At 33.7% G+C, this 12,306-nt stretch overlaps 1 protein-coding gene and 1 pseudogene across 1 annotated transcript; both read right to left on the reverse strand.

Moving 5' to 3' along the window:
* Positions 1-24: 24 nt before the first annotated feature.
* Positions 25-7,370, reverse strand: LOC110268589 (glutathione transferase GST 23-like; annotated as a pseudogene).
* A 561-nt stretch (positions 7,371-7,931) lies between these two features.
* LOC107619864 (phosphoribosylaminoimidazole-succinocarboxamide synthase, chloroplastic-like) lies at positions 7,932-11,148 on the reverse strand (the record flags this gene model as incomplete). The annotated part of the gene is made up of 12 exons (XM_088503138.1): positions 7,932-7,991; positions 8,075-8,132; positions 8,407-8,453; positions 8,534-8,584; positions 8,723-8,812; positions 8,904-8,993; positions 9,321-9,401; positions 9,769-9,857; positions 9,945-10,037; positions 10,404-10,533; positions 10,629-10,730; positions 10,903-11,148. Coding segments are annotated over 12 exons (1,137 nt in total), but the record flags the coding sequence as incomplete, so codon positions are not given.
* Positions 11,149-12,306: the final 1,158 nt, after the last annotated feature.

A 12,306-nucleotide genomic window follows, 5' to 3' on the forward strand; every position in this document is an offset into this window, starting at 1 on the left:
AATACCCTTCAAAGGGGATGATGTCTACGCTTGAAGGAATGCCTTGGTGTTATGGAGCAATTTATGCCGAGGAGGCATGAGTTCTTTGATAATTGGAATGTCAATAAAAGCATGGAACCATGAGTAAAGCTTAGGCATTACTCTGCATCAATAAGGTTGATGGCCACAACTTCCTCAACTATTCCGATCCAGTATGGAAGCCAGCCAATAGCAATGTCTGCAAAGCCAATGTTATCACCTCCAAAGAAGCGTTTTCCCTCAAGTCCAACCTCAAGCTTCTTCAGATTCTCTCGAGCTTCTTCTGCCGCCTTCTGTTGCTCTTCTCCTACATTGGAAAATGCTGCCACAACCGTTGGCATACACTGTGAAGAGTTAAAAGTCACACACAATTAAATTAACTCGTGTCCACAAAAAATAGCCACTAAATCAACAACTTGCATATAATACATATGAGAATACAAATATATACTGAAAACAGTGTCTATCTATCAACTCTTTTGAGCTTTTCTGATGTGCACAAATAATAATTTATAAATATGCCTCATATGGGAGTTTAATAGTAATTATTATTTTTTTACATTTACCACAAATTCCTTTCGTTTTTGCTTCTCTTCGTACGCACTCCATTCAACCCTAAGTCCACATTTTTCTCCATCCTCTGCCACCGTGACTGTGTATTTCTTCACCGCCGCCGCCGCCTGAAGCTCTGCTCTGTTCAATTGGAGCTATAATTCAGGTTTCCTCTCTCAACATTGTGCTTCATTTCTAACTTGATTTTTCGATGTTATGAAAAGTAAAATCATATTTTTACTTGTCAATGTAGAGTTAATAGTGTGAGTTGTGTTTGGAAGTTGATTTAGGGTTTGATTAATGAGTTCCTAGATTTGTCAATTGCATAGAATTTTTCAATTAAGAACTTAAAGCGATTAAAAAAAATGGTGGAAAGAAGCTGTGATATTTTTCTACATCTCCTCAGTGATGACAAGTCATCCTAGCCTATTTTAGCTAGTCTTTTTCTTTTGTTTTCATTAGAATTATGCACTTTCTTGAGCTACAAGCAAGCGAATTGAGTAGATTTTCATGTTTCCCTTGATTGAACCAACCATATATGAATTCATGTCATTTCATGAGGTTTTAGGCTATATTTGTTGCATATTATGAAAGATTGAATATCTCATGATTTTGAGCATAGCTTTGATGAGTTTGGTTGATTAATGATAGGTGAAGAAAGCTTGGAGAAAGGTTGAAGCAAAGAGGAATGGCTAGGAGTGAAGAGAGGACAATGGAATAAGTGAAATTGAACCAGGAAGCAAGAAGTTAGCCCCAACGTTAGCCCCCTAACTTGGAGGCTAACGTTGGAACTTGAAATTTCCTCTCTGGCCATCCCACGTTTGCGCCAACGTTAGCCCCCTAACTTGGAGGCTAACGTTGGCACATAAATATTCAAGGAAGAGGAGCAAAAGTTAGCCCCAACGTTAGCCCCCTAACTTGGAGGCTAACGTTGGAACTTGAGAAGATCTCCCCTGGGCACCAACGTTTGCGCCAACGTTAGCCCCCTAACTTGGAGGCTAACGTTGGCACATGAATTACAAAGGGAGAAGGGCCAACGTTTGCGCCAACGTTAGCCCCCTAACTTGGAGGCTAACGTTGGCGCCACAAGCACACAAGGCAAGGCCAACGTTGATGGCAGCAAATTATGTGGGCTGCTATGAAAAGTTGGAGCCAAAGTTAGACCCCTAACTTTAGCTCCAACTTCAGCTCCAACTTTTGCAAAACTCAAACCCGGTTCAATTGGTTCACTTTGGTTCTTCTCCAAACTCCAAGAGCAATCAACCAAGGCCTCTTTCAACCCAATTCCACCAAGAGCAAAGGCCCAACTCAAGGCTTGAGGATCAATTGAAGAAAGTGTATAAATAGGATAGAATTCAAGTTATTCGGGGAGCTTTCTTTTGGAATTTTCATAATAGTTTTCGGAGAGCTTTGGATATTGAGTGATCTTTAATTTCTTTGTCTTGGGGAAGGAGAATTCACTTCTCTTCCTCTCAGTTTTATTGTTTTCAATTTCAATTACAATTGTCTTGGATCTTGGGTTGGAGAATTGGAGAAATTCTGTTTCAATCTCATCCTTGGATCTCTCTGCTTTATTTCCTGAATTTGAATTTCCGTTTCTATTACTTGATTCTCATCTACTTTCCTTGCAATTTACAATTCCCTTACAATTGTTCTTGTTGGATCTAGGAAGGCATTGAGATCTAGACTTGGTTTTCTAGTCTCTGGGTCCTGAGATCTAAATTCCCATTTTAATTCTCTGTTTACTGCTTTCTATGTTCATTTACTTTTCTGCTTCATATCCGATTCAATCCCAATTCTCTTTTACTCTTCTGTTTGATGCTATTTACTTTCCTTTGTTTAAATTCTGCAAATCCAATCCCCAATCCCCTTTACATTTCCAGCCATTTACATTTCTTGCACTTTAAGTTTCTGCCATTTAATTTCTTGTTCTTTAAGATTCAGCACTTTAATTCCCTGTTCTCTTTACTTCCATGCAATTTAATTTCTGCAAGTCACAAAACACTCAACCAAATCTTGATTCGCTTGACTAAATTAACCACTAAGCTAAAATTGCTCAATCCTTCAATCCCTGTGGGATCGACCTCACTCCCGTGAGTTTTTATTACTTGATACGACCCGGTACACTTGCCGGTTAGATTCGTGTGTTTTGGGAGAAATTTATTTTTCACCAAAATAACTCATCACTCAGCCCAGTACCTCATTGTCTCATTCATTCTCAGTATCTCTCTTCTCTCTTCGCGTCATTCGTCTTCAGCCTCAGAGTGGTGGCGTGGGTCTCAGCGAGTCAGCATCGTCGTCAGCGCTGTGGTGCTCTACTTCCAGAGTTTCAATGGAGCCTCAGACTTAGGTATATATGAATTTGCTTCATTGATTGATTTCATTTTTTTTTTGTTCCTTTTATGTTCTTGATGTATGAATCTGTTTCGTTGAATTCATTCAATTGTTTTTTTGTTGTACTTATTATTTTTTATGAGTTTATTTCATTCATTTCATTCAATTATTTGTTTTGTTCTGATTATTTGGTTGTTTGAATTTTTTTGGGTTCTGTTTATGAGGGTTAAAAAATTTTGGTATTTGTTTTTATGATTTTGATTTCAATTTCTGTGTTTATGTTTCTGTTCATGATGTTCTAGTTCAATTTCTGTGTTTATGTCTCTTAAATCTTAGGGGCAAATGATGATGATGAGGCGGAGCAGAACCATCCATTGCATCAATCAAAGAAGAGTTTAAATTTCTTTGTTTATGTTTCTTTAAAATTATGCCTGGTCCGTTTGTGATGTAACAGAATAATTTTGAACTGGCCTGACTCAATCTTGTATTTGATTTATATAATAAACATATTCTTAATAATTTTTTGTAGTTCAAAATTTGTTAGCAAAGTTAGCAGTGTACCAAAATGTGTAATTTGGAACTAGATTATTCCTATGGATTTCTTTCCATAGTAGTTGGATCTCTGACAGGGCAGAATATTTATAGGACAGGATAGAAGCTCTGACATTTGAGGTTGTGTTCTCTGCCTAAGTGCCTAACTGTTTCAAAAATTGTTTCTACTTGTTTATTCAAGGTTCTTCGTATACTGAATGGTGACATGGTCATGGACACGAGTTTGTAGATGCAGCAACATTACAGCGGTCTTCTGTTAGAAGAGCCACTTGAATCATTTAGTGGGAAACTATCTCTTGACAAATACATGCCTGCATATTGGGATAGGGACAACAAAGCAAGAAGGACTTCATGTGAAGATGACATTTAAAAAGGGGTCGATACTTGATCAAAATTGAAAAATGCTTTTTAATGGTTATGCTAAATATGTTTATTTTCTCTCCTATTTTGTAGTTTTGCATTTTTCTAGCTATCTATCTACAATGAGATCTAATTTTGCATTTGTGTATAATAGCAGGGTGAAAGTAGGATTGGTAAAAAATATAGAAGCTTTTGAAATTCTTCTAGGAAAATCATATACACACTATTGTGCCTAAAAGGGCCGCTTTCTGGTGGTGCCTTTTGACCATGCTGTCTTCTTTTATAAGATTTGATGCTAGTATAATTTGGATGAAGTATGATGTATCATTGATATTTTCTTTTCCGAATTGCTTTTAAGTAGTTTTTTATACATTAAGTTGTTACCGATGAATGAATAATTTATTTTAGACTTTTAGTTAATCATATTGCAAGTCTTCAATATTGCTTTATATTGAATCCTTCGTGGAATCTAAATGATGAAAAATTGATGAAGAAACTTAACCATTCTTTTTATACTTACAATATACAGTTTTGTATGATTTTTTTGTGTTTTGATCTTACATCCTACACCATATCAAGAAAACTTTGGTTAATATTTTACCTCCAATTCAACCATCGAAGCTTTATGCCATGCTAAATTGCCATTCAAATCAGTTATGCAATAATCAAAAGCTTTTCAAGTACAATTTCATGACAAGAAAGTTTTATGTCTGTCAAAGATTCGTCTAAACCAAAGTTACTAACCATATGAAAACCTAAAGAATATAGCTAAAAAATTTGGAAGATGTCATTAATATATATGCATGAAAGTAATAATTCTTCAGATATCAACCTCAAAGTTGCAAGAAATCCAATATGATTTTCACAAGGAAAAAAGAGCAAGTTTCTTGGCCAAAGAAAAAAGTTATCCAAATTTATTGAATTCAGCTATACACATAACATTATAAACAACCAATTCAATATAATAAAAAATAAAAAATGGAACAAAAAGAATCATCTAGGTTCACTAATAACAAAACTGAACTCTTTAGCTCAAATAAAATAAAATTATTCAATAAAATAACAATTGAGACATTCTTTCATCCATTTTCTTAGTACATCAGAAGATAGTGATAACTACATTTCTTTTCAAGAATGACACAAGGATTATGTTCCCATTCACATATCATCATATATGGCGGGTACATCACTCCCTCAATTGGATCCTCCTTGATCAGATCCAAATGTAGTTTGCCTGCTCATGTTGGCTCGCTGCACCAACCGTACTAAGACTTGAACCACTTCTGATATTGGTGGTTGGAATTCAGGCTCCAGCTGTGCCAAAAGTTTATTAGTAGAATGAAACAAAAATATGCTAAAAGGTTTTATGACCACCTGCTCCCAATCTCCATTGGTGAATGAAATTTCACTCTTGATTCTGATGCCTCTATTGTCATGGACTTAACTTAGACTCACCAAATTAGAAGTTTAATAGACCTAAACCACACAAAAGTAAAAACAAGCCAATAAGTCAAAATGAGAGAATACTAAACCAAGCTTAATGCTCATGCATTTAGTTATTTTTCCTAGTTCTATGAATAGTAAGAAGCATTTGGGACATAATGGTCAGAGGGGATATATTTCAAGAGTAGTGGACTTTCAAATTTCCATGGCAAGGCTCAAAGGAGTTGACCAGAATAGTTTTGCTGTCATATTTAACTGTTCATATTTAACTATTGAAACAAGGCAGGTAGGTAACCATATTACAATTTATTCTAACACAAAGGAGAAAAATCACAATAAAGTAATTAACGTCTTCTACAAACAATAGAATCATAATGAAAAAATCAACAAAATTGCAACCCATGAAGCTCCCTTTTATATCCACATAATCAGAAATTGAATGCAAGTACTATGTAAATTCTTATTTTAAACCTTCTTCCAGTAATATAGCATAAAATTTTCAGAATTAAATCTTTGCACACAAAAAATTGTTATCGTACAATCTGCAATTGTGATTTTGTTGAATTTGCTTTCTATATTATAGTAATTACAATCTTGAGTGTAGTTCTACTGAGATCTAACAAGTGATTTCTCAGAAATTGGCATTGAAAAAATTCTTACGAGATTCGAGAAGGAGCTCGAAACCACCAACGGGGCGTCAATGACCACAGTAACACATGATTATATCCCCATCCGTGTCTTCTTGTCACCTAAACCATGTAATCTTGCTCTTCCCCTTCACCATTGTCCTCGACAACATCGGTGTCATGGCATTCTTGGCATTAACATTGGTAACGCTGGCATTCGGGATGATGTCGTCGGCATTCGTCCAAGAAAGCATTTCCCAGATTAGCACACAGAGACAGAGTAGGATTTCGTTTTAATCTGCCTTACCCAGATCAGCAGACAGGCAGGGAGGGTTTTGTTTTACTCTAAGGAAGAGGATGGGTCTTTTTAGAATTTTGAAACATATTATATCCTTTGATTTAATTTTTAAAAAGTTTTAAATTAATATCATCTCAACCGTTGGATTTTTTTTAACATAATCCAATGATCTTAATTACATGGTGCATCATTGTGTTCAAAATGCTTGGACTGATTTTAGACTGATAACATATATATATATATATATATATATATATATATATATATATATATATATATATATATATATATATATATATATATATACATAAAGCTGATTTTTCATGAATAAATACGTAACATTTTTTAAAATTATCCTTCATTTGTAATAAGAAATTCTATCATCTTTGTGAAGTACACAATTTTGACTCCACATTTAATTATAACCACTTATTTATAGAAATTTGTGCAATTTGTAATATGTCTAAAATCTAGTAATAAAGACAGAGACACAATTTTAGGTCATATTTTTGTCTCTATATTTTGGAGTTATTCTTAAGTGTATGGAGAATAAATCATTATTCTTGCTCTCATTAATTAATTGTCTTGCACATAAGCATTACAGGTAAAATAAAAATATTAATAAAAAAAAACTAACATCAAACTAAGACAATAAATAGTCAAGAGTATGAGCATTTATCTGCTCTCATAGCACACACAGAAAAATTCTATATTTTGTGTCTGAATATATCTTTACTAAAAATAAATGCTTTTAGTGTTTTTAGTAACTAAATGATTCAGAGGATTTGATAATTCATAATAGTCTCTAAAACTATTTTTCTCAGTTCTATAAATGATTGATACTAAATATGGAGTTGCAACTCTCTTACCTTGTCATCAACAAATTTGGACCAGAATCTTACCAAGGCCCTTTCATAAGGAGAATGTGGAAGAAGAGGGTTTTGCTTCCAAGTCTCATCAATATAATCAAGAATGAGCAGTGATTCAGCAAGGGGCTTACCCTGGTGCACAAGAACAGGTACCTTTTTGTAGACAGGGTTGTATTTAAGGAGCATGTCACTCTTGTTGTTGCTGAGATCTTCTTCCACATATTGGCACTCTATTCCTTTAACTGCTAGTGCCCACTTCACTCTTAGAACAGCTGGACTACCCCAAAATCCTATTAACTTCACTGAATCTCCATCCATCTTTTTGTCTTCTCAATTAATTTGTTAATCCAAAAGGAAAACTAATTGAATAAAGATGACTTTGATATCAATACCCAAAAAAAAGGATGGCTTTGCTATCCTTCAAAATATACCTATTTAACCTTAAAAATTAAGATAAAAAAATTCCCTAAACTACAAAGATGACTGATCATAGTTATATTACCAAGCAAAGAAGCAGAGCAATATTCCCTGAGACTTCATGTGAAGAGAGAGAGTATAAGAAGAAAGAAAGATCCAGAGCAATGTGACATAAGTTAATGAACTATTCATCATTCGTTATTCAGTAACAATGTGTGCCAAAGACATCGGTTTGGTTGACAAGTATACAAGTTAAATACATGGCGCAATTGGCAAAGACCAAGCATGATTTCTATGAGAGTTAAATGTTCATTTGTCTTTTGGTTTTAAGCTTTATTTATATAATTTCTTTTATTTAAAAAAACACTTCTTGGTAGAATTTCTGCTGCTTGTAAGTTTTAAATATATCCTCAGAAAGGGGTCTATAGAATACATAATTGAAAAAGTCTCGACATTCCCAAGCTACTTCAAAGATGCTAGTGTAGATGCAACATTTCGTGATATTTGCTCATGTATTGGCTCCTGCAAAAGGAAATGGAGTTATATTCCTATGACTTTATCAGATAATAGATAGCCAAAACAAAATGTTGAAACATATGGATTACCTCAGACTGCAGCACCTCAAACTTTGATTTTGTTATAGTCTCATACAAGAAAATGTATCTGTCCAACAGAATTAGTATAACGACAAGATTACACGTTGGTTTGGAGAAATAAAGCAGCAGATAGATCTATTTGAATGAGGATTAGACATGACAGACGTGCCATGCAACCAAAACCATGGTTGAAGCATCCTTGTGTAAAAATTGAATGATTAATTCAAGCAATTCTGGTTCCTAAAACCAAGAAACACATGATTCTATAGGCAATTTATCTGTGTATTTATCACAAAGAAGCTCATATCAAGTGGAAAAAAAGGAGGAAGTTTTAGAAATACCGCCAAGACAATTCGCAAACAAGATCTTCAGGAGCTTCAGGAAGAACCTGAACAAGATTCGTTAGTGTGATTTGAAACCTTATTAAAGCATACAATCTAGTTAATTACAAGCATAAAATAAAAATACCTCATCTTCATAAGGGTTGCAGTGATTTTTGAACCACAGCCTCAAGAACTCCTAAAAATTTATTTTTTAAAAATCAACAGATTATTTAATTGTCCATATTTTATGAATGAAGAGAACAAAAACTAGTAATTTAGAATAAGCTAACATATTCCTAAACCTTTAAGCAAAAAAATAAAATATATAGAGCACCTTATCAACATTTTCAGGCTCCAAACCATTTTGAAAGCGCTCAAGATAAGAATTGGCAATCCAATATCTACTTGGATCAGGAGTGTGCACCTACAATTTTCAAAAATGAAACCTTATTCTATATTCATAAATTGTGTGGAGTGCATTTCAGAATCTAATAAACATCAGGGATTCACTGAACCTCATCAGTCAACATAATTGAACCGTCCTCTGCCTTCCCAAATTCATACTTTGTGTCAACCAATATAAGGCCATGTTCTGAAGCCACACACTGGAAATTCAAATTTTATCAAAGCAAGCCAATGTCAAAAGTCAAATTGCATCACAACAATAATAAAGATAAGCTTTCCACTCATCACAAGGAGATGGTATTTATACTTTTGTTCCAGTAAGGCATTATTGAAAAGAATACATGGACAAGTTAGAAATTTTCATTGAAAAATAAGTGTACACCATCTATTCATCTCTATAATCCAAATAACAGATAGCACATACATTGAGAATGTGTCGTTACTGTCTTGGGATACATTGAGAAGGCATGTTGTTATTTTTTTTCGTTCACAAAATTTACAAATGACATGATAAAATGCTTAATTACCTGACCGTATTCAAATAGACTTAAAGCTTTTTTGCTGACTTCCTCATAATCAGCTCTTGTCATTAATCCCCTTTCTATAATCTGCAAGGGAAATAGATTATAAAAAGAATTGAGAAGGTTAGATAAAAGAAAACTATTAAAAAATAGTAAAAATATTATCCATCATTAATCATAACCTCACTAGTATCAAGAAGCAAATGTACTGTATGATATGAACTAGGTTCTTAAGAAAATAATCTTATCCACATGAAGAAAAACATTGACGCTGTCTTTTTTAAAAAAAGAAGGAAGAAAAAAACATCATAATAAGATAGATCTACCTATTATTTCTTATTCCTGCAACATTATTTGATCTGCCTATTCATTCCTTTGGTCTCTAAAACTAGTCTTTCACTGTAACTAATTGTATTGAAAAGATAGATGCAGATGAGAGTACAAGGAATAATACCTCATCTGGAGTTACAGGAACATCATGATCTGCAGCTTTGGTTGTAGGTGTGAGTATATTTTCAGCCAGCTTTTGGTTTTTAACCAAACCTGTTATGTGTTATATAATATTATAGCCTATTAAATAAAGAGACAAACAATTGTAAGAATGCAAAACAAAAAATATAGGGACCTCACCATCTGGGAGGGCATTGCCACAATAGTTCCGGATGCCTTTATTGTAGACTGTCCATAATGAAGTATCAGTACTTCCGATCACAAACCCTCTAGCTACAAACCAACAGTAATAAAGTGTCAACAAACAGTTTCTGGAATCCTCATCTCCGCTTTTGTAAAGAAAATATTTTGACAATATTGATAGCAACATGAATAAAGAATGAGCATAGCATGTTGAAGTTTGGGTAGCGTGAATAAACGTAGAGCACTTAATGATTACTGCAATGTTTACTTCTATCCCAGTTGCTCCGGAAAAATATATTCTATTTCTATCGTACTTTTCAAGCTATCATTTCCAGTAAACTAACTCCTCCTCCACAACTTATACCAAACATATATGCCAATTCATAGCCATTGAAATCATTTGATAAAATGTGTATGCAAGCACCAATCCAAAATACCAATTAACAAAATACTCACCAACAAACTCAACAGGGAAAACAGAATATTTCTTTGCTATGGTAACATTAGGATCAGGAGTGGACACAACGGCATTAGCAGTTATATGCTGGGTTCTCTCAAACCACCACAAGCTTGTCTGGTTAAGAACCTGCAAGTGGGAATAAAGAACATTGAGTGTGATCCATGATCAACCAAGTAAACTGTTCATACAAAGAACAAGGATAGAGAATAAGAACACAAAACCTGTCCCTTGAAGGGAATTGAAGCAAGAATTCTATCAAATGCACTTTGGCGATCAGTAGTAACCAAAACAAGGTACTCTTCACTATCATATATGTCTCTAACATGTGCCATAAGACCACAAGTAACCAAATTCATCAATTTTTCAAATGATTTTTTTTAGTACAATGTTTTTGCTTTTATATTACTGTTGCAATTTTACTAGAAATCTCAACTTCCATTCATTTGTATTAAGGAGTAGATAAATTGGAGAGGGATTAAAGAAGGAAATATGCACCTTTCCCCTGGTTTTGGAGGTGAGGGCAGGAACCGTATGGTGAAGATTTGTTTCGGAGAGGCAGTTGAAGGGGGAGGTGGTTCTGATGGATTGGAGCACTTGGTTCTTGCATGTGCTGTTGCGAAGAGTGTCGAGCAGAGGGGCGTGTTCTTGTTGTTGTGGTTGTGCGGCGGCGGAGAGTGTGGCGAAATTGTTGTTTGGTTTGAAAGTGAGTGCGGAGGAGGTTGGGGGAGGCGGAAGAGCGGGTGTGAGGTTGATTTTGAAGGGTTTTTGGGAGGGTTTAACGCAACAGCCATAAACATGGATTCACTCATCGCACTGCAGGCTTCAGGTACCCTTTATTGTAAAGAATAACGCCACTTTTTCAACACATAAACAACTCAAAACTAAATTGAATCCAATTCCAAACTCAGAATGAAAATTAAATTGAATTCAGAATCTTTCCAGCATTCAATAAATTAAATAAATTAACCATCAATAAAATTAACTCATGAAATCAGAAAATCAGAAATCCAGCAAATTCCCTATTTGCATTAATTTATGGGTAAACTATTCTTTGTTGTCCTTTTGTTAGTTTTGGGTTAAGTTTTATTTTGTTTCTAGATTTTATTGCCATATTTTTATATTTTAATTAAAATTAAATATTTTTTCAAACATTTTTTTATTCTTTAAATCTTTTTTCGGAATATTATTTTTTTCTTTTATTATTCTTCTATTATTTTTACTATTAAACACTAATTACCATTATGGTTCCTATAATTATGATTGTTGCTGTTATTTAAAAGAAAATAATAATAATAGAAAAATGAATATGTTGGGAAAAAAATTAATTTTAACAAAACTAAAATTAAATAAAATAAGATGTTTGAAATAAAAAAATGCAAATATTAAAAACAATTAAAATTTAGCACTAAAACTTTATGCTTCATAAAGATTCACTTAAATTAACTTGAAAAAAAATTAAGTGAAATCTAATCTTTAAATAACTTATTCAATTGAGAGAGAGAGAGAGAGAGAGAGAGAGAGAGAGAGAGAGAGAGAGAGAGAGAGAGAGTAGGTTAAGCTTGTATGTTGTGCATTTAATAGCCTATGTTAATTGTCTCATGCATGACCTTATGAATTATGATCATTTTGTTATACTGTGTAATTGACTCTTATTAATACAGCCAGACCTAGCTAGTAGCTAGAATCAACTAGTTAATACATGTGGTGTGCTCTTATTTTGGTTTACATGAGATCTGTGTAATTTTGTTCAAAGGCTTTCAGCAATTTATGCTTTCCTACTATTACCAGGTCAAAAATAAATATGCAGCGATTATTTTTAGAATTACTACATCTCAGAATGTGATTATATCTGAGTTAGTTATAACTGTCATTTTATTCTATTATGCATAGTTACTAGTT

The sequence above is a fragment of the Arachis ipaensis genome, chromosome B1, assembly GCF_059453495.1.
Source record: "Arachis ipaensis isolate K30076 ecotype BB chromosome B1, ASM5945349v1, whole genome shotgun sequence".
NCBI lineage: Eukaryota > Viridiplantae > Streptophyta > Magnoliopsida > Fabales > Fabaceae > Arachis > Arachis ipaensis.